The sequence below is a fragment of the Notamacropus eugenii genome, chromosome 5 (genome assembly GCF_028372415.1).
Source record: "Notamacropus eugenii isolate mMacEug1 chromosome 5, mMacEug1.pri_v2, whole genome shotgun sequence".
NCBI classification, from domain to species: domain Eukaryota; kingdom Metazoa; phylum Chordata; class Mammalia; order Diprotodontia; family Macropodidae; genus Notamacropus; species Notamacropus eugenii.
This window is the reverse complement of record NC_092876.1, coordinates 30,311,397-30,337,500: the sequence shown is the minus strand read 5'-3', so window position 1 is coordinate 30,337,500 and position 26,104 is coordinate 30,311,397. Positions and strand designations below refer to the sequence as shown.

General features: G+C 40.5%; 1 protein-coding gene across 1 annotated transcript in view; it reads right to left on the bottom strand.

The window, feature by feature from the left end:
* Positions 1–3,466: 3,466 nt before the first annotated feature.
* Positions 3,467–26,104, bottom strand: part of LOC140507448 (cytochrome P450 2G1-like) — a 47,368-nt gene continuing 24,730 nt past the window's right edge. The window contains 11 exon segments of the mRNA XM_072615536.1: positions 3,467–3,716; positions 4,549–4,690; positions 4,822–5,004; positions 12,639–12,643; positions 14,415–14,556; positions 15,742–15,918; positions 17,884–18,044; positions 18,879–19,028; positions 20,755–20,917; positions 22,149–22,220; positions 22,223–22,277. Coding sequence (XP_072471637.1) covers positions 3,535–3,716; positions 4,549–4,690; positions 4,822–5,004; positions 12,639–12,643; positions 14,415–14,556; positions 15,742–15,918; positions 17,884–18,044; positions 18,879–19,028; positions 20,755–20,917; positions 22,149–22,220; positions 22,223–22,277 — 1,432 coding nt within the window. The 3' untranslated portion in view covers positions 3,467–3,534.

Genomic DNA, 26,104 nt, shown 5'->3' with positions numbered 1-26,104 from the left:
AACCTCACAATCCAAAGCAGAAAGGCAGAAATATTAAATGCATCCTTTTCAGATCATGATGCATGAAAATTACATGTAATAAAGGGCTATTGAAAAATAGACTAAAAATTAATTGGAAACTAATCTAATCCTAAAGAATGAGTGGTTCAAACAACAAATCACAGAAAACTCAATAACTTCATGTAAGAAAATGACAATAATGAGACAACATACCAAAACTTATGAGAGGCAACCAAAGCAGTTCTTAGGGGAAATTTTATATCTCTAAATGCTTACATGAATAAAACAGAGAAAGAGGAGATCCATGAATCTGGCATATGACTAAAAAATCTAGAAAAAGAACAAATTTAAAATCCCCAATTACCAAATTGGAAATTCTGCAAATCAAAGAAAAGGTTAATAAAACTGAAATTAAGACAATTATTGAATAACAAGTAAAGTTAAGAGTTGGTCTTATGAAAAAAGCAATAAAATAGATAAACCTTTGGCTAATTTTATTTTTAAAAAGAAAGAAGAAAACCAAATTACTAGTATCAAAAATGAAAAGGGTGAATTCACCTCCAGTGAAGAAGAAATTCAAACAATAATTAGGAGCTATTTTGCCCAACTCTATGCCAATAGATCTGATAATCTAAGTGAGATGGATGAATAGCTACAAAAATATAAATTGCCCAGAATGACAAAGAGGAAATAAAATACTTAAATAACTCCATTTCAGAAAAAGAAATTGAACAAGCCATCAATAAACTCCCTAAGAAAAAATCTCCGGAGTCAGATGGATTTATAAATGAATTCTAACAAACATTTAAAGAACAATTGATTCCAATACTATATAAACCACTTCGAAAATAGATGAAAGAGTCCTACCAAATTCTTTTTATGATACAAATATGGTGTTTGGGGACAATGTGAGTGTCTCAGTACATTGGAGATTTAAGACCTTACAGATAAACCCAACGATCTAACCTTTGGGAACAAAAACTCATTATTTAACAAAAATTGATGGGGAAAACTGAGAAGCAAATTGGCACAAATTAGACTAATATCTCACACCATATAACAAGATAAGATCAAAATGGATACATGATTGAAACACAAAGGGTGATACCATAAGCAGTTTAGGGGAGTATGAAATATTTTACTTGTTAGCACTAGGGCAGAGGGAATAATTTCTGACCAAACAAGAAACAGTAAATAGGATGTAAAATGAAAAATTTTTATTACATTAAATTTTAAAAGTTTTGTACAACCAAAACCTTTGCAGTCAAGAAAAGAAGAAAACCAGGGGGCAGTGTAGGAGGAAGGAGATTTTACAGCAAATTTCTCTAATAAAGACCTCCTTTCTCATTGAGAACTTAAAGAATTGAGTCAAATTATAAGAATATGACTCATTTCCCAACTGATAAGTGGTCTAAGGATATAACAGCTTTTTCAGATAAAGAAATCAAAGTTATCTATAATTATATGAAAAAATGCTCCTATTCACTATTGACTAGAGAAATGCAAATCAAAACAACTCTGAAATACTGCCTCACACTGATCAGATTGGCTAATATGATAAAAAGGGAAAGTGACGAATGTTAGATGGGATCTGAGAAACTAGGGACAATGTTGATGGAATTGTGAACTTGTCCAACAATTCTGGAGAGCAATTAGTAATTATGCCCAAATAGCTATAACACTGTGAATACCCTCTGACCCAGAAATGCCACTGCTAGATTTGTATCCCAAAGAGATCTGGAAAAAAGGGGGGGGGGGGAAGTATTTATATGTATAAAAATATTTATAGCAGCTCTTTTTGGGATGGCAAAAAATTAGAAATTGAGGGGATTTCCATCAATTGGAGAATGGTTGAATATATTGTGATATGTGTCTGTTATGGAATACTATTGTGCTATAAGAAATGATGAGCGGGATGCTTTCAGAAAAACCTGGAAAGGTTTACATGAACTGATGCAAAGTGAAATGAGCAGAACCAGGAGACCATTGTGTACAGCAACGGGAATATTGTACAATGATCAATTATGAATGACTTAGCTATTCTTAGCAATATGATCCAACACAATACCAAAGGACTTGTGATGAAAAATACTATCCACATCCAGAGAAAGAACTGATTGAGTATGAGTGTAGATCAAGGTATACTTTTTAAAACTCTTTATTTTCTTTATTTTCATTTTTTTTTTGTTTTTTGGTCTGCATTTTCGTTCACAATATAGCTAATATGGAAATGTTTTGCATGATTGCACATGTATATCAAATTGTTGACCTTCTCAAGGAAGGTAGAGGAGATAGAGGAAGGAGAGAATTTAGAACTCCCAATTTAAAAAAAAAAAGTTAAAAATTGTTTATAAATGGAATTGGAAAATATAGCATAAATTTTTCACCAAACCAAAAAGGTATGTTGAAGAAAAGAGAGAGGAACAAGGGAGGAATTGGTCGGCTTATAGGCGTTGTTAAAATGGTCGTAATGGATCCAAGAGTGAAGGTGGAGCCATTCAGTTCTGTTTTGCTCTGTTTTCTCTTCCAAAAAGAATGGCTGTTGGGCCAGGGAGGACAGAACAAAAATGATTACCATGAAACTTATAGTCAATGAAAGTAAATAAAGAGATGGTACAAGATTGCTTGGCTACCCTGAAGAAGTTCAGTTCACTAAGCCCAGATGAACCACATACATATACACACCTTTGGATAATGAAAGAGCAGATGAATGTGATTGATGAGCTTCTGCCTGTCTTTGAAAGATCTTAAAGGTCTCGTGATCGTGTTTGTCCTTCGTTGCCAAAGAAGACCATGCCACCAGAGAAATGATGACATGACTTGCACTTGACTTTGTTTTGAGGGAAGGAGGGCTGTGCAGGTCACCAGCCTCACTTCTCCTCCAGAGTCATCTAAATCCAGTGACCTGAGTATGGTGTCAATTTTCAAAATAAAACAATAAAATGAAGTACTTTCTTCTTTCATGCTTGATTCTCTAGAACAAGGGTTCTTTACCTATTTTATGTTATGAATCCCTTGGGGAGTTGGTCTTGTGCAGCCTATGGCCACCTCTTTAGAATCAAATTCCTAAATGCATAAAGTATAATACAAAGAAATGCAAAGGAAATTATATTGAAATACAGTTTTAAACATTTCGGATTCATGGACACTCTGAAATCAATTGATAGACCCCAGGCTGAGAATCTTGGTTTGAAAGCAAAGCAGCTGTTTACCATTCCAGCCTTTCTGACCAACAATTAACAGGCATTTGTTAAGTGCTTTCTATAGACCATTTCTAAGGGCTGTGGAAACAAAGAAATACAAAAGCAGTCCCTATCCTCAAGAAGCTTATATTCTAGTGGGGTGACCATGTACATAAATCAGTACACACAAGATAAATATAAAATAGATGGAAAACAGACTTAGAGGAAAAGACATTAGCAGCTAAGGAGCATCAACAAAGTTTTATTAGGAGATGCCACAGAAGACAGGGATGGTGGGAAAGCAGGATAAGCAGGCAGTAGGTAGTTGCTGGACCTTGCCCTGGGAGGGCCATCAACGGGCCACAATGCAGAGCTTATAGATGGGAGGGATGTTGCCAAAGCTGCTGATCTTTGGGGTGATGTCAATCTCACTGGCAGGAACCAGAGACTGGAGGGAGAAACTCTGCAGGATGGCTGTGAAGTAGAGGAAAAGCTCCATCCGGGCCATGGCCTCCCCAAGGCACACACGCTTCCCTTAGAAAGCCACCATTATTCATGGTACCAGCAATGGGAAAAAAGAAACATGCAGCATGGATCATTGAAATGCTTCCAAACAAATAACCTAAATCATGGTCATCAAATAAAGTATGTATATAGCCTAATCCCAATGGGGTGGGGGAGGCAGTTCTAAGATTCTAAGCTTGTACTTGTCTGTAGGTTCAAAAGCAGGAGTGTGCCATAGCCAGTGCTTACTGGCTCCAAGGAGCAAATGGTCAAATTCTCCCCATGAGCACTTACACCCCAGAAATTGGCAAAGGGTACAAATGAGGACTTCATTTATTGTTCTGTTGATTTAAGTTGTAGACTTAAGAAGGTGATGGAGAAAACATTAATGATTCAGATTAAACTTAAAAGTGTGTCATAGATGCATTTTTTTTCAGAGAGCTGGTAAAGACACATCTCTCATTCCAAATGTCTTAGAGCTCTAAGATGTCAAGATTCTAAGACTCTAACCATTTAATACTGTGTTTTCCAACAATTCTAATATCCTAATTTTCCGTGGGACAGTGGAGAGTATCAGTGCTCTGAGTTCAAATTTTCTCTGTGATCCTTATTTCTTGTATGAACTTGATCAAGTCTCTGCCTCTCTGGGTCTCATTTTCCTCATCTGTCAAATGGAAGCAGTTGGACTCTGAGGGTCCCTTAAGCTCTAAAGTTATGGTCTTGTGCTTCTCTTCTAACATTCTGAGAATCTATGGTTATGACCCAGCCCTATAGCCCACTCTGTACCGTACTCTTACCCAAGACCCTTCAATGTCTCTGAGCAGGAAGAATGAAAAGAAGGGGGAGGTTTCTAAGAACCCACCTGAGGCGAATGGCACAAAAGCCTCATTCTTCTTGAAGTGTCCCTGCTCATCCAGAAAGTGCTGTGGCTCAAAGGTTTCAGGTTTTTGGAAATACTTAGGGTCTCGGAGAGCAGAGCCAATGAGAGGGAAGATATCAGTGCCCTGGAGGGAAGGTGGGCATGAGCATAATGAGCAGGGTCAGTTCTGGGATACAGGGGCTGGAGTTGGGGTAGAGAGCAGGAAAGTGGAGAAAAGGATTGGGTGGGGGAGACACATAGGAAGAGCCCCCTTACCTTTGGCAAGATGTAACCTCGGAAGTGGGTGTCTCGGATGACTGTGTGAGGGACACCCATGGGCACAATGTCTGTAACTCTCTGGATCTCATGGATGACTGCATCAGTGTATGGCATCTGCATCCGGTCCTCTGTCTTGGGGAGTCTGTGTCGCCTGATCACGTGGTCAATCTCCTCTTGGACCTTAAATGAAGGGGTCAGAAATCTTGAGAATTTGGGACTCAGGCTCAAAAGAGTCTCATCTCAGAGGTTATGTGACTTTGATAAGTCACTTCCTTCCCTGGGCTTCTGTTGTGAACTAAGAAGACTGGTCAAGACGTCTTCTAGTTCTAAGTCATTGAATCTGTCAGCCTTAAAATGAGAGAACTTTGTAATCATTAACTCTTATAATGATGAACCTAGGGCTAGAAGAGATCCCAGAAGCCTTTTGATTCAACCCCCTTAGCTTAAAAGGAGGAAAGTGAAGTCTATCTGATTTGTCTAAGTTCATATAGATCAATTGCTGAGTCAGGATCTGAACCCATACCTTTCAAATCTCAAAGCCAGCGCTCTTTCTGTAGTACCACAGTGCTTCCAATAAGCAACAATTTAGCATTGGATAGAGAAACAAAGCTACAGAACATGACCTAGAACTTTAGACTCTTAGGATCATGGAGTCTTAAAATCCAAATGCTTCAGAATCCTGGAATCTGATGATCATAAAGCCTTTCAAATACAGGGATCTTGGAGAAAAAGAACTTCAGAACACTTAGAATCCCAGAACATTGGGAATGACAGAACCTTGGACTTGAAGAATTATGGAATATTTATAATGGTCAAGAAGAGATAAAAACATACAACTTACTCCCTTCACAGGAGAGATGGGGGACTATGGGTATAGAACAGTGCATACACTGTAAGGTTCAGTTGATGTGGTGTCTCATTTTGTGGTATCCCCTGCCCTCTTATCTTTCTTATCCTTTGTAACAAAAGATAGTTCACTGGAGAGGGAAGAAGGAAGTGAAGGGGATATGCATACAAACCACCTCTGGTCCCCCTAATTAAACCTCCCTGGGCTTCAGTTATTTCAACTGTAAAATGAGGGAGTTGACCAAGTCTACACCTACCACCTTATAACATCAGTTTTTAACCATCATTTTTCATAATAGCTTTCATTTATGTAGCACTTTATAAATATAATCTAATTTTATCCATACAAGAATTCTGAGGGAGAGTTGTAATCCCTATTTTATAGATTAAGAAACAGACTAGTTAAGTGAGTTGCCCCGGTCACACAGCTAGCCTCTGAGGTTGGGTGTGAATTTAGGTCTTTCTGACTCGTTAACTCCAACACTCTATCCACCACAAAACTTAGTTGCCTCTATTGTTGTTGAAACTTTTTCAGTCATGTCTAACTCTTTGTTACCCCCTTTGGGGGATTTTCTTGGCATAGATACTGGAGGGGTTAAGCATTTTCTTCTCCAGTCCATTCTATAGAGCAACTGACGCAAACAGGGTTAGGTGACTTGCACAGGGTCACATAGCTAGTAAATGTCTGAGGCTGAATTTGAACTCATGAAGATGGGTCTTCCTGATTCTAAGCCCAGTGCTCTATGCACTATGGCACCACCTAGCTGCCCTACCTATCTCTGTTACTAACTCTAATTCCATTTTTATAAGACTGGCAGGAAGAGGGTTGGAAGGAGGGTTCAATTAATTTCAATTCAAGAAACATTTAAGTATTAACTACATACTACCTTAGAGGAACAGTGGTAAGCACAGAATTTGGGATATGCTTGTTTTTTAAACCAGACTGGTGAGTTCATCAATCCTTATACTAGTGTGGAATAGAGAATTCTTTCTACCCAGTACAGATCATCATTTAGCTAAAGCAGTAGGATGTTAGGATATAAAGGCAAAAAGGAGCATAGAGTGGAGTCTGACAGAGCCCATGGTGGGGCTAAATGTTTGAAAGTCACCTACTTGAACTTCCAGAAGACAAGATGGCACAGTAAACTATAAATGCTCTCACCCTCTCCTTGCTGACCTTGAAAAACCCAGAGAATATTGCCCCAGCAAAAATCCTGGAATAGTGGGGCCAGCAGAAGGGGTACAGCAGTCTTTTAGCTCAGGAGGATAGAATAATCATCAGGAAGTGTCTCTTTTGCTGTGGGTGAAGGGAACCAGGGCAAGATTGGAGGTATCCCAGCAAGCCCCACCTCACAGGACCAGCAAGAGGTCCTCAGATCCAGGGGGATGGAGCCAGTAAGTGCCAATACCAGGACCTCAGGTGTATCTTAGCACATCCAGGGGAATCTGGCAGACACCAGTGCAACCACCAGCAGCTAAGCCTGCCTTTGCTTTAGTTCAGCCCTAGGGAGTAAGAGATCTCCAGTGTCCAGACCACCACTCCCTGACACCTCATGCCATTAGCTTCAGTGTAACCCCAGGGAAGCTCAGAAAGACTTCTACTGGCCTCAGCCTTGGCACACACCAGCCAGCTGCAGCTCATCCCCAGGCAAATTGCTGCATTATATCACTTTCAGGTGACAGAATCAGAGGCCACAACACACAAAGCCAGTAACCAGGCCCCCAGTTCCCAGTGCAAGAGACATAGGACAGAGCTTCCTGTGCCCATGAAGCAGAGATCCACTTTAAAAGCCAGGGAAAAGGCAATCATCATGATCAAGAAGCAAATTAGAAAAGCAAAGACTATAGAATCTTACCATGGGGACAGGGAAGATCAATTATGAATTCAGAATAGGACCCCATTGACACTATACCCACATCTGGAACCTCAGAAGGGAATTTGAACTAGTCTCAAGCCCAAAAAGCATTATTGGAAGAGATCAAGAAGAATCTTAAAAGCCAAATCAGAAAGGTAGAAAAAAATTGACCAATGATTGAAAAAAATATAATTTACAAAATGAAAAAAAATAACCGAAGGGAAGAGTTCCTTAAAAAATAAAATTGACCAAGTCGATAATGAGCTACAAAACCTAACTGGAGAAAATAACTACTTAAAAGGGAATTTAGACAAATAGAAAAGGAAGTACAAAAACTAACTAAAAAACCAATCCATTAAAAATTAGAATTGGGCAAGTAGAAGCTAATGAATCTATGAGGCACCAAGAGTCAGTCAAACAAAATCTAAAGAATGAAAAAATAGAAGAAAACATAAACTATCTCATTGGAAAAACAACTGACCTGGAAAACAGATTCAAGAGAGAAAATCTAACAATTATTGGTCTACTGGAAAGCCATGATGGAAATAATAGACTGGGTAGTATCTTCCAAGAAATCATCAAGGAAAACTGCCCTGAGGTCCTAGAACCAGAGGGTAAAATAGTTATCCAAAAAAATCCACTGATCACCTCCTGAAAGAGATCCCATATTGAAAATGCCAAGGAATATTACAGCAAAATTCTAGAATTATCAGGTCAAAGAAAAAATATTGCAAGCATCCAGAAAGAAACAATTCAAATATTGAAGAACTCCAGTCAAGATCACATAGGACCTTGCAGCTTCTACATTGAAAGTTAAGAGGGATTGTAAAATGATATTCCCTGAGACAGAGGAGCTTGGACTACAACCAAGGATCAACTACCCAGCAAAATTGAGTACAATCTTTCAGATAAGAAGATGGACATTCAATGAAATAAGGGATTTCAAGATCTTCCTGATGAAAAGGCCAGAGTTCAATGGCAAATTTGATCTTCAAAGACAAGACTCAAGAGAGGCACAAAAAAGCACATGGGGTGGTGGAGCCAAGATGGGGGAGTAGAAGGATGACCTGTAGGAACTCTCACCATAGCCCATAAAATACCTGTAAAAATGACTCTAAATAAATTCTAGAGAAACAGAAGCCACAAAATGACAGATTAAAAGAGATTTCCAGCCCAAGGCAGCCTGGAAGGTCGACAGAAAAGGTCTGTCGCACTGGACTCAGAGCAGAGCACAACCCGGCCTTGACTGCACAGCACAGCAGGGACAGGACTGGAGCAGGCTCAGGAATGGAATCCAGGGCAGCAGCTGTAGTTCCCAGATCTCTCAATCCACAAATGCCAAAAACAGCTTCAAAGGTCAGTGAGAAAGCTCTTTCACCTGAGGGAGACGGGAGCAGTGTCCTCCCGTAGCCCCAACCCCAGGTAGCCCCAGGTAGTGGCAGCATCAACTTTTGGAGCCCTAAGCCTGGAGCTCCTGGGGGAACTGAGCAACTGGTCTGGATCTCAGCCCTGAGTGGTGGTCATGGGGTGAGGAGGAGCACTGTCATGGTGGATCTGGTGGAGGCTTTGGAGAAGATCCTGGGTAGAAAAGTTTGCGGTAGCTCCCAGATCAGAGTGTAGGCCAGGAGACGAGTAAACACCTCTCCCTTTATTGTGCCTCCTTGAAGGAACTGAGAACTTACATGTTCCTGGAGTATACCGTCCTCTTGACAAGGGACTTAAAAGTCAAGTAACTGACTGGGAAAATGCTCCAAAAAGGGAAAAAATAAGACTATAGAAGGTTACTTTCTGGGTGAAAAGGTATTCTTTTCCATCTTTTTGGATGAGGAAGAACAATGCATAGCCTCAGAGGAAGGCATAAAAGTCAAGGCTTCTGTACCCAAAACCTCCAAAATAAATATGCAATGGTTTCAGGCCATGGAAGAGCTCAAAAACAATTTTGAAAATCAAGTAAGAGAGGTGGAGGAAAAATTGGGAAGAGAAATGAGAGTGATGCGAGAAAATCATGAAAAACGAGTCAACACCTTGCTAAAGGAGACCTGAAAAAATGCTAAAGAAAATAACACCTTTAAAAATAGACTAATTCAAATGGAAAAGAGGCCCAAAAAGCCAATGAAGAGAAGAATACTTTTAAAAAGAGAATTAGCCACATGGAAAAGGAGGCTCAAAAACTCATTGAAGAAAATAGTTCTTTAAAAATTAGAATGGAGCAGATGGAGGCTAATGACTTTAAGAGAAACCAAGAAATTACAAAACAAAACCAAAAGAATGAAAAAATAGAAGACAATGCAAAACATCTCATTGGAAAAAACACCTTGAAAATAGATCCAGAAGGGATAGTTTAAAAATTATGGGACTACCTGAAAGCCATGATCAAAAAAATGAGCCAAGATATCATCTTTCATGAAATTATCAAGTAAAACTGCCCTGATATTCCAGAACCAGAGGGTAAAATAAATATTGAAAGAACCCACTGATCTCCTCCTGAAACAGATTCGAATAGAAAAACTCCTAGGAATATTGTAACCAAATTCCAGAGTTCCCAGGTCAAGGAGAAAACATTGCAAACAGCCAGAAAGAAACAATTCAAGTATGGTGGAAATACAATCAGGATAACACAAGATCTATCAGCTTCTACGTTAAGGGATTGAAGGGCTTGGAATATGATATTCCAGAAGTCAAAGGAAGCAGGATTAAAAGCAAGAATCTTACTCAGCAAAACTGAGTATTGTTCGGCCTAGAGGCCGAAGGGCTACCCGAGCCTTTCTTACCTGTCGTCCAGGTCTTCGGGGATCAGCCGGATAAACGTGTTGAGAGAAGAGACTTTCCAGAGTTGAACAAGGGTTAGTCTTTATTCAGGGTCTTAGTTACATGTGCAGGGTGAATTCTTCCTCAGGAGAGAGGAATCCTCCTCCTCCCAAGGGGCAAGGATCGTACAGCAAGAGGATGAGAGCTGGAGAGGGGAGGGACCTTCTGCCCTCTAAGGGCCCCTCAGCGCGAAGAGCGCCTTCAGGCTTTCCTGACCCTACTTAAGCTCTCCTGCCGCATAGTTTGCACGTGAATACCGTGCATGCTCTCAGCCCTTAGCTAGTCAACAACAGGTGTGCTCAGACCACAGGCCAATCTCAAGGGTGGGATGGTCTCCCCAGCAAGTTTCCCACTGAGAAGAGGCGGAAATGCACGAGATAGACTGTGTTTCACGCCTCAATTCCCAGCTGTTCCCTGGGGGGCCTCATGAGAACTCTGAGGTTTAGAAGTCCTCACCTTTACCTGCCCGAGACTGTCCACGTGAAAACTGAGCTTACACCCCCAACAGAGTATAATACTTCAAGGGAAAAATTGATCATTCAATGAAATAGAGGACTTTCAAGCATTCTTGATGAAAAGACCAGAACTGAATAGAAAATTTGACTTTCAAACACAAGAATCAAGAGAAGTATGAAAAGGTAAACAGGAAAGAGAAATCAAAAGGGACTTGTAAAGTTGAACTGTTTACATTCCTACATGGTGAGGTAATATTAGTAACTCCTGAAACTTTTGTCAGTATTTCGGTAGTTGGAGGGATTACACACACACCTACACACACACAACCTATCTTACACTACAGGAAATTAGGGGAGAAGGGGAGAAATGTGATGCAAGGATGATGGAAGGGAGGGCAAGTGGAAGGAGGGAACAATTAGATGTAAACACTTTAGGGGAAGGATAAGGTCTAAAGAGAGAATAGAATAAATAAGGGGAAGGATAGGATGGAGGGAAATATAGTTAGTCTTTCACAACATGACTATTATGGAAGTCTTTTGCAAAACTACATATATATAGCCTACATTGAATAGTTTGCTTTCTCAGTGGGGATGGGTGGGGAGAAGAAAGGGAGAGAAGTTGGAACTCAGCATTTAAGGAATGAATGTTGAGAACTGTTTTTGCATGCAACTGGGAAACAAGAAATACAGGTAATGGGGTATAGAAATCTATTTTTCCTTACAAGAAAAGAGAGAAGATGGGGATAAGAGAATGGATGGCTATGATAGAAGGGAGGGCCAGTTGGGGGAAAGGGTAATCAGAATGCATGGTGTTTTGGGGTAGAGTTGGGGAGAAAATTTGGAACTCAAAATCTTGTGGAAATGAATATTGAAAACTAAAAATAAATAAATTTTAAAAAGGCAAATAGGGGCAAAACCAGAAAAAACCCTTGTTATTCAAAAAAGGTCAACTGTTTACTTCCCTATGTAAGAATGATACTTGCTAATCTTGAGAATTGTATATTTATTGCAACATTTAAAAGGGATATACACAGAATGTGTGGGTATAAATTAACTGATATGATGATAAAAAACCTTATTAATGTGTACAAAAGAATTGTAATGGGAGAAGAGGAAAAGTAGGAGGCAGAAAAAGGTAAATTATGTCACTTGAAGAGGTACAAAAACATATTTTAGTACAGGGAAAGAAAAAAGGGAGATGAGCATCGTTTGAGCTCTACTCTTATCAGATTTGGTTCAAGGAGGGAATAACATATTCAGTTAAGTATAGAAATCTACCTTGTCCTACTGGGCAGTAGGAGTGGAATAGGGAAAGAAAAGGGAGGGGGTCATTAGAAGGGAAGGAAGAAGTACTAAGGGAAAAGGGAAAGAAAAAGGATGGGGGCTTATAGAAGGGAGGGAAGATAGAGGGAGAAAGTACTGTGGAGTCAGAATGGAGAATGAAGCACACTATTTTCTCTTTTATGTTTTGTTTTGTTTTGTTTTTCTCATGGTTTCTTCTGTTTGTTACACTTCTATGTAGCATGAAGAATGTGAAAATATGTTTAATAGGAATGTCTGTGTAGAGTCCTTGTAAGATTGCTTACCATCTTGGAGAGGGAAGGGGAGGGAGGGGGAAAACTTTAAAACTTATGGAAGTGAATGTTGAAAACCGAAAACAAATAAATTAATAAACTTCGGGAAGAAAAACAAAGGCAAAAAAGAAAAAGGAAGGAAGGAAGGAAAGAAAAGAAAGAAAGAAAGCCCCTGTCCTACCTCGGACAGTTTGCATTCTATTGAGAGATGTCTCAGGTGAACAGATACAGTAAAAAGCATGCTTTTTGGGGAGAGAACATATTGGGTGGGGCACCTGAGCTTAAATTGGAAGGAAAAGGGGCATTGCAGGACCAGGACTGTTTGTGAGAAGCAACTGGAATTAGGGGAGCAACAACCATACTAGTGGGTTGTTGTCTTTCAGAATCAAGGAGGACCAGAATGACATCACTATGTAGGGGTCAATGTACCATGGCTGACCAGACCAATACAAGCTCAGAAAGCTCTACCACAAGTCAGGCACAATGCAGAGCAAGAGAAGAAGTGATATGTCCTTTACTAAACTTGGAAAAGTAGTTCTGAATTGTGGCCTTTGAGGACTAATGGTGGGGTCTGCCTCTTGCCTCTGGGCAAAGGATATGATCTATAGGAGTAGAGTGAAGAACAGTTTTCACATATAGCCAATACCTTGATTAGTTTACTTGATCATAATAATTAAAGAGGGGTCTGGGAGTGTAATAAAAATGTTTTTTAAAAAGAGCATCAATAATAATTTAGAATGTTATTTTTCAAGTATCCATTTGAAATATTGTTTCTTTCCAAATTGCACTATTCTAAGGAGGGGATTTAATATAATAAAATATATATGTATACACACACATATCATGTTCTCTGACTCAATGGGCCTCCTACATGTACTTTTTTTTGATCCAGAGCTTCAGAATTCGTTGGTATAGAGAACTGACTGTAGGGGATACTTCCTCTCCCTTCTTCTCTACCAGTGCAGAGAACAAGTGTCCTGCAGCTCTGTTTTGGGTACAAAGAAGTAAAAAGACTTGTCTAGTATTACAGAGCTGTCACATGCTAGAAGGTCTTCCCCCAATTCTTTCTCACTCCAAAGTGAACCTTTCATCCACTAACTCTACGCAGCCCGTGGTTGGATGGATAGATGGATAGGTAAATAGAGACAAATGATCAATGGATGGATTGTTGGTTGGTTGTTGTTAAATCATTTTCAGTTTTGCCCAATTCTTTGTGATCACATTTAGGCTTTTCTTGATGAAGATGCTGGAGTGGTTTGCCATTTCCCTCTCCAGCTCATTTTATAGATGAGAAAACAGAGACAAACAGGTTATGTGGCTTGCCCAGGGTCACACAGCTGGTAAATGTCTGAGGCCAGATTTGAACTCAAGTCTTCCTGACTTCAGGCCAGACATTCCGTCCACTGCACTACCTCACTTCCAAGTGACAGACAGGTGGATGGATGGACGGAGGGACAGATGGATGGATGTATAGAGATAAATGATTAATACTTGGATGATTAATTGCTGGGTGAATGGATGAATGAGTAGATCAACGAATGTATGGGTACTTGGGTTAGATAAACAGACAGACAGATAGGTAGATAGATAGATAGTTTAGATAGATAGATAGATAGATAGATAGATAGATAGATAGATAGATAGATAGATAGATTCCTGAATTGTTGGAATAGAAAGATTTTTTTAAATATAGGAAAGATCAGGTTACAAGAAATTGTCTCCAAGGTCCCTTTCTAAGCCTGGCACGTGTGATTTATAGCTAGCTTCCTCAGTGTCTTCTGCCAGTGTCTCCCTCTCCCCCAACTCTGCTGATATTACAGTACAAGTACAAGTACAGTACAAGCTTTCATTCTTTGTATTTGTATCTTGAGCACCTGACCCCAAACCTGCAACACAGTAGATATTTAAATGCTTGTTGATTTCCTGATTGATTCAAGGGGACCAGAAGGCATATAGTCATCAGGGTCTACCAGGGAATGAAGTTCTATTCAGGACCAGGCATGGACGTGGGGAGGGTGGGGACCAGGAGGATGGTCAGGAAGAGAACTCACCTCCCACCTCTGGGTGTTTCATGAGAACCAGGAACCCATAACACAGCGTGGAGCTGACTGATTCAGTCCCAGCAAAGAACAAGTTTAAAGTGGTGAGGACCAGGTTCTTAAGGCTGAATTCTGTCTGAAGGTTGTCTTTTTCCTGGGAGTAGGAGGAAGACATTGCACCTCAAAGTTCATGCTTTCTTATGCTTTTCAACTATAAGTCTCCTGTGCCTGCTCTCTCCCCATCCCTGCGTCTCAGGTGCTGGCCAGCTTGGCCAGGTGCCTCTAGGAGTGGGACTAAGTGAGATCACTTGGACTTTCTGGAGGGGGGAGGGACTCAGTCATCTGAGGCAGGGAGGAATGTGGGGCTGTAGAGGGAGAGGTAAGGATGCTCAAGACAGAGAATGACAGAATTTGGCTTATGCAGGGAAGGGAAAAGGTTTCCTTTCTATGGGAAGTCTGTCTTGATCACCCCTCAGTTCAAAAAAGTTTACTGATCAAGCACTGGAAAGGACCCCAGAGGACATGAAGTTCAATCCCCTCATTTTACAGATAAAGAAAGGAAGGCCCAAAGAAATGAAATGACTTGCCCAAGGTCATCTTCCCATAAGTAATGGTGAGTGGGACAGTGAAAAGGTGTCACTTAAGTCTCTTAAGTCAGAGAACCTGGGTTCAAAATCCTCCCGCTGATACCATCTGTGTACCCTCGGGCTGCTCAGTTTACTTCTCTGGGAGTCAGTTTCCTCATCTTCTGTCAGATAAGGGAGTTGGAACTTTGAGCTCTAGGTTTATGAACCAGGTCCTGATTCCAACTCTGGTATTGTTTCTCCTTGAATTAGCATGTATATATCTCTGCATGTATTTGCATGTTCTTCTTCCTCCCCACCTTGAGAGAATGTAAGGTTTTTCTTTTCCATAGTACTTTGTACTTAATAAGCACTCAATAGATCCTTGCTGATTGGAAAGATTGCTGGCTTTGAGTTGGGAAGGACCTTTGGGTTCATCTAATCTGATTCTTTTCATTTTACTGATGAGGAAACAGAGGTCCAGACTGAGGAAGGGATTTGCCAGTATCACAGAGGTGATGAGTGGAAGAATCAAGATTTAAACATGTCTTACGGTTTTAGATCCCTGGAGAAAGGGCCAGGACACCATGGTAGGGGACAGGAGAGCGAGGTTTTGAAAGACAGCTTGAGGAACGTGTCTTGGATTCAATGGACCATAGGGAGAGATAGAGCCACACTTAACTATATGGATAAGGGTGTGGGGCTTGGACAGTGCGAATGGGAGAGGGAGAGGCTGGGAAGACTCAGGGAAAAGTATGGAGTATTGTAGGTGGCACCTCATGCATTTTGATAAGGAAGTAGTCAATGAAGTCCCGGGGGTTGTTGGGATCCAGAGAGGCCTCATTGATCTTGACTCTCAATGTGATGAAGTCCTTCAGCTCTTCAGTAAGGTTGTAAATTTTGTTATGGCATCCAGGTAGGTACTGCATGATCCCTGAGTACACGTCGTAGAGCTGAAGGATGAGAGTGGGGATGTAAAGAAAAACATGTCTCATTAGACTGGAGAAACAGGACATGAGGGAGGGGAAAGGTTTGGGGGAGCCAAATAGGTTGGAATATCTGAAGGCTTAATAAATTTCAGAAGGGAAAAAAACACAACTCTTTCTTTATCTCCAAGGAACTTTTTAAATGTGTTTTTAATTTTTTTAAAAATCTCACCATATTGTGGAGATAGAAAACAGAGGCAAAATGTGAGACCACACCCCTCCATTATCACCAATATGATTCCATTTCAACTCCTTTCAGGAATTTATGGCCAGATGACCACTAAGCTCCCATCTTGTTATGACTTTCACCAGTCAGGAAGACATCTACAAAGCTGTCTCATTGGGTCCTAATAACCATGTGACTGAGATGCTGTGCAAATTACTATGTTATGTTTATGAATGTGGACACTGAGGTTCAGAAAGCATGAATGATTTGTCCATGGACACAAAACTAGCAAGTGTAGGGAATGACCAGAGTGGAAACTCTCTCCACTGGCATACATGTCCCTAGAGTTACCCAGGGGACTGATAAATTGTGACTTGTTCCTGGACACACAACTAGCATGTATGGAAGAAGCAGAATTTATGCCCAATTCTCTGTCTCTCAGGAGGATCCTTTATCTATTATGCCATGCTGTCCCTGACAAATAGTATTGTTCATAAATAAATGGTAATTTAGTTATTAAGCTAAAAAAGAATAAATCCTCGGCTTCCAGGATTCTAAGGTTTATATTATGATTCCAGGTTCTAAATCCTGTGGTTCAAAGGTTCTATGATTTTAAAGTTCTGAGATTCTGAGGTCCCATGAGTCAAAAACTCCAGGCTTTGATGATTCTGATACTCTGTGATCCTGAGTCTGTATATCTAAGGTTCTAAGATTGTGATTCTAATATTCTAAAATTCTGGAGACTAATATTCTATGGTCCTGAGGTTCTATGATACTATGTTTTTAAAACTCTGAAATTCTATGATTTCTTAGGTTCAAATATTCTATAGTTTTTATACCCATGTTCCAAACTTCTAAGGTTCTATAATCTAAACCTGTAGAGGTTCTAGAATTCTAAAGTTCTAAGATACAGTGGTTCTAACATTCTAAGATTCCAAAAAGCTAAGTTTCTCTGACTAAGATTCTGTGACTGTATATTTCTCACACCCTAGTTTTCTAAAAGTTTAAAGTTTTATTTGAGCATTCTATGATTCTAAAGTTCGACTCTTCCAATAACCTATGGTTTTAGAACTTAACTGGGCTATGACTCTAAGATTCTGTGACTCTTTGTTTCTAAGGTACTTGTATTCTAAAATTAAAAGAGCCTACTACCCCAGCATTCTAAATTCCCAATATTCTGATTTTCTAGAGTCTAAGATTCTATTTAAAAGGTTCTAGTATCCTAAAATTCTAAGGTTTTCTCTGGTTCTGATTTCCCAAGATTCCACTACACTAAGGTTTCATGATTCTGAGATTCTGTGAGATTACATTTCTAACATTCTTATATTCTTATTATGTAAAAGTTTTAATATAAGAATCTGTGATTCTAAAATTCCATGTTCCCAACAGTCTATTGTTCATGAGTCTAAAGATCTATGGTTCTAAGATTCTGTGATTCTATGTTTATAAGGTACTAGAATTCTAAAATTAAAAGATTTCAAGTTTCTAGATCCTGTGGCTCTATTTCTAAAATTATAATATTCTAAAATGAAAATATTCCAGTACTCTGGGGTTCTAAGTTCCTGAGTAAATAAGAAATTCTATGGTTTGAGAGTAAAATATTCTGTCATTCTGTTTCTGAGGTTTAAATAGTTTGAAATTAAGATTCTAGTATTCTAAGGTTCTATGACTATTGAATTCTGTGTCTCGACAAGGTTGCCTTTGGTTGTTCTTTGTTTGGGTGCAGGGGATTGGGGAGTTAGAGGAAGCTGCCAGCACAATAGTACCTGGGCCCAGAGCATGCTCATCTCGAAGAAGATCTTATTGATTAGGCTCATCAGATACAAGAACTGCTTGTCCTCATAGTCAAAGCGGTTCCCCAACACCACACAGCTGATGACATTGGAAACCGTGCGGCTCAGGAAGAAGGAAGGATCAATGGGGGCTCCTAGAGGAGAGAAGGAGGGAGGCAAGTATGGGATGGAGGGCAGGCAAAAGGAGAGAGATTGAGATGTGGAAAGAAGAGGCACTTAGGGGAAGACAGTGACTTATTTGGGGTCAGACTCCATTTGCTGAGTGACCTCAGACACTTCCTCTTTTCCGCTCTCTCTCTCTAGGCCTTAGCTTCCTCCTCTGTAAAATGGAATTGGACACATGGACTAGGATCTTAAGATCATCGAGCTAAAAGGGACCTTAGTGATCACTTAGTCTAAATCCCCTCTCATTTTTGAAATGAAGAAACTGAGGTTAGGTTGATATAGTGACTTGTCCAAGGTCACTCAGCTATTAAACATCAGAGGTAAGAATTGAACCAAGATCCTACATATTCTACGATTTTGCAGTCAATGCCCTTTACATGTCCCATGCTGCCATCCTTGTTTGACAGGTGAGGAAAATGAGATCCAGTTAGCTAGGTGAGGTCACTTGACCCAAATCACACAGGAGAGAGAGGCCAAATTTGAACCCAGGTCCTCTGACTCCATATCCTTGTGCTTTTGCCAAGTCCCTTCTTAAGGTCTGAGCTTGGACTAAGGGAGGGAGACTGGATGACCTTTAGGATTCCCCAAGTCTACTCTTAAACAAGCTGTCTTCTGGAGTTGTCTGAAACCCCCCTCCCCACCCAGTGATATTTTCTTAAGTCCATTTCTTCCAATACCATTTCCCCACCCCATCCCCATTTGGGCCTCTGGTTCTCCTCATGGATCCTCATTCTTAAGTCACCATCCCTCATCTCCCTATTCTCCTGCCTCTGTTTCTCCCAAAGCCCCTGTGTAGCTTTTACCATTTGTATTGCGAAATTCTTTCAGCAAGAAGCTAGCCTCTTCTTGAATGCACTCCTCAATACTGCGCTTCCCCATCCCAAAGTCTCGAAGGACAGTCAGAGAGAACCGACGCAAGGTGTGCCAGAGATCTCCATTAGCCAGTACCACACCTACCAGTGCAATAGTGAACATGTATTTTAGGTAGGGGAATGGGATGGACGATCAAAGGCAGAAAGGTCAGGGTGACAATAATATATCCATGGAGTCTTGGTACTTAGAGTTGGAAGGGATCATTCTGGTACAATTCCCATTTTACAGGAGTGGAAATTGAGGCTCTGAGAGGTCACAAGAGCATAGATCAGTAACTGTGAGGGATGTCAGAGGACATCTAATCCAACCTTCATTTGATAGAGGTGGAAACTGAGGTACACAGGGAAAAGAAGGGACTTTCCTTAGGTCACACAGAGGGAGCAGCTGAGCCAGTCCTGGGACCTAAGCCTAGTGTCTCCAAATCCAGAACTCTTTTCATGACTGTGTCTGGTCCTCAGTTTATAGAGATCTTCATTAAATAGTCGAGGGTTCAGGATAGGACAAAGAACAGCCTCCTGGCTCCAGACAAAGAGCCTTAGTCTTGAAACCTGTATTTTCTTCTCTTTCAGTTGGACATAATTTGTTTGGCAGATCCTGGAGTAGTTCCTAATGTCCATCTCCAGTTCATTTTACAGAAGAAGAAACTGAGGCAGACAAGGTTAAGTGACTTGCCCAGGATCACACAGCTAATAAGTATCTGAGGCCAGATTTGAATTCAGGAAGATGAGTTTTTCTGACTGCAGCCCTAGTGCACTATCCACTATGGCGCCACCTACCTGTGCTATTTGAAATGAAGGGACTTTACTAATGGGGTCAAACTCAAATAGCAATGGATCTTTGAAACTGCATATTGACTTAGAAAACCACAAGTAACATTATGTTGTATTTTTACTTATTTTGTTAAACATTTCCCAATTACATTTTAACCTGCTTCCAGGAATTGTGTGGACCCCTTGTGTCACACCAGCCTGAGTTGAGTACCTCTGATAGAACATCTATCAAGTCAGATAGCACCTATTTATTAAGCACCTATTGTATACTAGGCACTGTGCTCAGCTCTGGGGATACAAGACAAAGATAATTCAGTCTAATCAGGTACATGACAGACCAATGACCATGTCCAACTGAGATGGAGACAGGATCAATTAGGGGTAATCTCAGGTGGAAGACAGTGTGTGTGTGTGTGTGTGTGTGTGTGTGTGTGTGTGTGTGTGTGTGTTCATCCTTCATTTTCGAAGACCATGGCATCAGAGAAATGATGACATGACTTGCACTTGACTTTGTTTTGAGTTAGAGAGGGTTGTGCAAGGTTACCAGCCTTACTTTATCCTCCTCTGGTGGAAGACAGTAAGATTAACGAATACCAAGACAGGTTTCCTATTGAAGATGGGAAACCAGAAGGCAGAGATGAGGAGGATGAGCATTCTAGGAAAGGGTAATCGCTAATGAAAATGCCCAGACTCACTTTGCATTTCTCCCTTTCTCAATGTGTGGGAGAGTGAATGAGGGAGGGATTGAATCTGAAATGGAAAATGAAATGAAATGGAAAGAAATGTTCAGTGTTGGGAAATGGAGGGTCTAAGGCCCTCCCTACTTCTAAGTCTTATACTCCCATGCCCCTCTCTCCCCAAAAGCCCCACTGAGCCCCCATGAAAGTATCTCTAGTTCTAGTGTTAGTCAATTTCCTCTTGGTTCTAGGGAGTATTGGAGAAAGCTTGTACCTTATACTGAGTCTATGGTAATAGGCAGGGATTTATGGGAGTCATAACCACTTGACAGCCAGCATACTTTATAGAAGTCTCTCACCATGACCTTGGAAGTTCTGATCAATGGAGGCCATCTGCCCCCGGCCACTGAAATTCTCTGCCTAGACGACCAGTGCTTCCTTCATCACCTCATGGCCACGTAGCATGACTACTCTTCGAGGACTCAAGAAGACAGTAAACACAGGCCCATACTTTTTACTGCGCTGGAGGGAAACAGAATGGAGTGAGGTAGAGAGGTCCCAGCCCATATTTCCTAGCCTAATCCTCAGGGACAAGGGAGGAAGGTACTAAAGGATGGCCCAGGTGATGTACCTTGAAGGATGTACAGGAAATATGATAGAGTGGAAAGAGCCCTAGTGAAAAGATCTGGGTTTCATCCCAGTATCTCTTCTCTTGGACTCTGTTTCCCTAATGTGGGAAATGGGCTAGATTATTTCCAATGTCTCTTCCAGATCTTATGGCAATAATCATTTAAGATTGTTTGAGCCCCAATAAGGGCCAAAGACTGAATGAATCAACCAGAAGAAGCACCCTGACCTAACAGACATGCTTTGCTCCAAGAATGCCCCTTTCTCTTGCAACAACTACAGGACTGAATGAGGCTGACCAGGAGCATTCTTCTGTTTATGACCACTAAGGACAGGATGCCTGGGACCAGACACTGCCTTGAATAGTGGGACTTGTCTTATCTTGGTATTTTATGGACATATGCTATGCAGGGAAAACACAGATATCCTGGGATTGTAATTTCAATTAACACTTGGGCATTTCTCTTATCTTATTGTATTTACAACCTATCCAACTAAGAAATCTACTTTCTCAGGCTATGGTTAAACACATATGGATTTTTGAATGACACAGACATCCTAAGTTGGGATTGCTCTAAGAAGATAAAAAGTGTTCCTCAACTTGCTTATCTCAGTAAGAATTATTTTCTGGCTGTCATGTATATATGAATTCTGCTAGCTTAAGGGAAGAAACAATGTATTTATGTATATATATATATATATATATATATATATATATATATACACACACACACACACATTATATATGTATATACTTATATATGTACATATACACACACACACATATATATATGTATATATATATACATATATATGTGTATATATATGTGTATATATATATATATATATATGTGTGTGTGTATATATATGTGTATATATATATATATATATACATATATATATATATATATATATATATCTCTTAACTTGCTTGGCTCTTTTAACCAAACTTTAAGGTTGACAATGGTGTATAAGTCTACAAAAGCCTTTATGATATTAATATTCTGTAATTTACTTTGTACTGCTAAAAATCTGATTCTGTTTCTAACATCAGAGGTCCTGAGCATCTAGGATTCTTAAGATTCTCCAACCCTGTGGCTACATGATAGAAGGTGGGAAGACTCACTTCCAGGCAAAACTGAAATGTGGTATCAGTGCGGACCTGCAGCAGTTTGCCAAGGAAAGGTATGGGAGTGGGTCTGAGGGGGGTAGCTTGCCTGTTTTGTGCATGTGCTTCCAGGAAATGAGGTGGAGCCTCAGTTATATGTTCAGTGGCACAGAGAGCCAAGAAAAGCATGATAACACCATCAAACTCCATGGTGGAGCCTCAGTTATATGTTCATCAGGGCTCAGACTTATCTAAAATCTGAATCCCTTTAGGATTATGTCTTCCCAAACCTGGTACTATGGATTACATAACTTGTTTCCTTTCACCTGGGCATGGAAGGAAAGGTTACTCTAGCTGGGCCAACCAGGAAAAACTTCCTGGACAAGGGGGTTTTGGACCGGATCTCTTAGCCCCTTCTCCCTCTTCACCTCCTGTCCCATTCCTTCTTCTAGAGACTAACATGCTGACCTGGCAGGGGTACTGGTTTGGGAGTTCAATGATAGCTTTGGATCCACACCCTGCTACTGACTGCCTGTGTGACCCTGGGCAAGTGACTTCCCCCTTCTCGAGCCTCAGTTTCTTCATCTGTAAAATAGGAGAGGGGTAGGCTAGATGGCCCCTGAGGTCCTTTCTAGCTCTCAAGAGTTGAGTCCTCTCAGAATAAAATCTGATCTGACTCTTTATTTCTCCACCTGAAGAAACCCAGTGTCAGAAAAAAGAGACAGATTTGTCCAGGTCACGCAGTGAACTAGGACCAGTTTGGGCTTAATTCTAGGGATCTATTTTTTTATATTTTAAATTTTATTTATTTAACTTTTAGCATTCATTTTCACAAAATTTTGAGTTCCAAATTTTCTCCCCATTTGTCCCCTCCCCCACCCCAAAACACCAAGCATTCTGATTGTCCCTATCACCAATCTGCCCTCTCTTCTATCATCCTTCCCTTCCCTTGTCCCCATCTTCTCTTTTGTCCTGTAGGGCCAGATAACTTTCTATACCCCTTTACCTGTATTTCTTATATCCTAGTAACAAGAACAGAACTCGACAGTTGTTCCTAAAACTTTGAATTCCAACTTCTTTACCTCCCTCCCTCCCCACCCCTTCCTTTTGGAAGGCAAGCAATTCAATATAGGCCAAATCTGTGTAGTTTTGCAAATGACTTCCATAATAGTCGTGTTGTATAAGACTAACTATATTTCCCTCCATCCTACCCTGCCCCTCATTTCTTCTGCTCTCTCTTTTGACCCTGTCCCTCCCCAAGAGTGCTGACTTCAAATTGCTCCCTCCTCCCATTGCCCTCCCTTCCATCACGCCCCCCCACCCTGCTTATCCCCTTCTCCCCTACTTTCTTGTAGTGTAAGATAGGTTTTCATACCAAAATGAGTGTGCATTTTATTCCTTCCTTTAGTGGAATGTGATGAGAGTAAACTTCATGCTTTTCTCTCACCTGCCCTCTTTTTCCCTCCACTAAAAAGTCTTTTGCTTGCCTCTTTTATGAGAGATAATTTGCCCCATTCCATTTCTCCCTTTCTCCTCCCAATATATTTCTCTCTCACCCCTTAATTTCATTTTTTAAAGATATGATCCTATCCTCTTCAATCCACTCTGTGCTCTCTCTCTTTCTCTCTCTCTCTGTGTGTGTGTGTGTGTGTGTGTGTGTGTGTGTGTGTGTGTGTGTGTAATCCAACCCACTACCCAGGTACTGAAAAGTTTCAAGAATTACAAATATTGTCTTTCCATGTAAGAATGTAAACAGTTCAACTTTAGTAAGTCCCTTATGACTTCTCTCTGCTGTTTACCTTTTCATGCTTCTCTTCATTCTTGTGTTTGAAAGTCAAATTTTCTTTTCAGCTCTGGTCTTTTCATCAAGAATGCTTGAAAGTCCTCTATTTCACTGAAAGACCATTTTTTCCCCTGAAGTATTATACTCAGTTTTGCTGGGTAGGTGATTCTTGGTTTTAGTCCTAGTTCCTTTGACTTCTGGAATATCCTATTCCACGCCCTTTGATTCCTTAATGTAGAAGATGCTAGATCTTGTGTTATCCTGATTGTATTTCCACAATACTTAAACTGTTTTTTTCTAGCTGCTTGCAATATTTTCTCCTTGACCAGGGAACTCTGGAATTTGGCCACAATGTTCCTAGGAGTTTCTCTTTTTGTATCTCTTTCAGGAGGTGATTGGTGGATTCTTTCAATATTTATTTTGCCCTCTGGTTCTAGAATATTAGGGCAGTTTTCCTTGATAATTTCATGAAAGATGATGTCTAAGCTCTTTTTTTGATCAAGGCTTTCAGGTAGTCCCATAATTTTTAAATTGTCTCTCCTGGATCTATTTTCCAGATCCGTTGTTTTTCCAACGAGATATTTCACATTATCTTCCATTTTTTCATTCTTTTGGTTTTGTTTTGTGATTTCTTGGTTTCTCATAAAGTCATTAGCCTCCATCTGTTCCATTCTAATTTTGAAAGAAATGTTTTCTTCAGTGAGCTTTTGAACCTCCTTTTCCATTTGGTTAATTCTGCTTTTTAAAGCATTCTTCTCCTCGTTGGCTTTTTGAACCTCTTTTGCCAATTGAGTTAGCCTATTTTTCAAGGTGTTATTTTCTTCAGCATTTTTTTGGGTCTCCTTTAGCAAGGTGCTGACCTGCTTTTCATGCTTTTCTTGCATCTCTCTTATTTCTCTTCCCAGTTTTTCCTCCACCTCTCTAACTTTATTTTCAAAATTCTTTTTGAGCTCTTCCATGGCCTGAGCCCATGGAATATTTATTTTGGATGTTTGGGATACAGAAGCCTTGATTTCTATGTCTTTCCCTGATGGTAAGCATTGTTCTTCCTCATCAGAAAGGAAGGGAGGAGATATCTGTTCACCAAGAAAGTAACCCTCTATGGTCTTATTTTTTTCCCCCCTTTTCTGGGCATTTTCCCAGCCAGTGACTTGACTTCTGAGTGTCCTCTCCACACCCACCTCACCTCCAGATCTGCCCAGCCAGTGCTTGGGGTCTGAGATTCAAATGCTGCTTCCCAGCCTCAGAGCTTTGGAGGAGGGGGGCTGCTATTCAGTGTGAGATTAAGTTCAGCTGCTCAGGTGGGGTCAGGGCTGCCACACAGGGCTCAGTTCCCTCAGGGGGTTTATGCTGAGACCTTCAACAATGGATCTGAACTCCTGCCTGCTTTGGGAGCCCCTGTCTCCTGCTGCCTTCCGAGGGGGCCTGAGTTATGGGGACACCCCACTCCTTGTCAGCGAGGCAAAAAGACTCTCTCACTGACCTTTGGTGCCTGTGGGTGGAGAGACCTGCAGGGCCACTGGAGATTCCGTCCCTGAAGCCTGCTTGGCCCTGCTCCTCTTGATGCCGCGCTGCCAAGACAGAGCTGGGCTCTGCTCCAGGTCCAGTGCTCAACGGACCTTTTGCATCCGTTTTTCAGGTCTCCCTGGAACAGAATTCTCCTCTACTCCATTGTTCTGTGGCTTCTGCTGCTCCAGAATTTGTTGGGACTTCTTTACAGGTAATTTATAGGCTGTGGGTTTGGAGCTAGCATATGTGTATCTTTCTACTCCGCCATCTTGGCTCCTCCCCCCAACTAAGCTTTAATGGATTTTAATTTTAAAGGTTTATTTTTGTTTCAAAGTAAAACGAGAACTATCATTTTAAAGGTTTTCAACTATTTTCTTTATAAAAGTATAGTGATTGTTAGCATCAGGACAAATTTTCAACTGTTTTAAAACAAAAGGAAACACTTTTAGAAGAAATATTTTAAAACAATCTCTTATAAAGCCTACTAAATTTTCATTTTCAAGACAATGTATTGATAAGCAGAAAAGATCTTTCTCTTTTAATCTGAATTTGTAGTCATTCCATGGCCTAAGCAAAAGTTTAGTGTTTGAACTTATAAACAACTTAATTTCTAAAAGTTTTTCTTCCAGAGTAAATGTAATCAGAAGAGGAGAAACAAGCCTGTGAAACAATGATGTACATC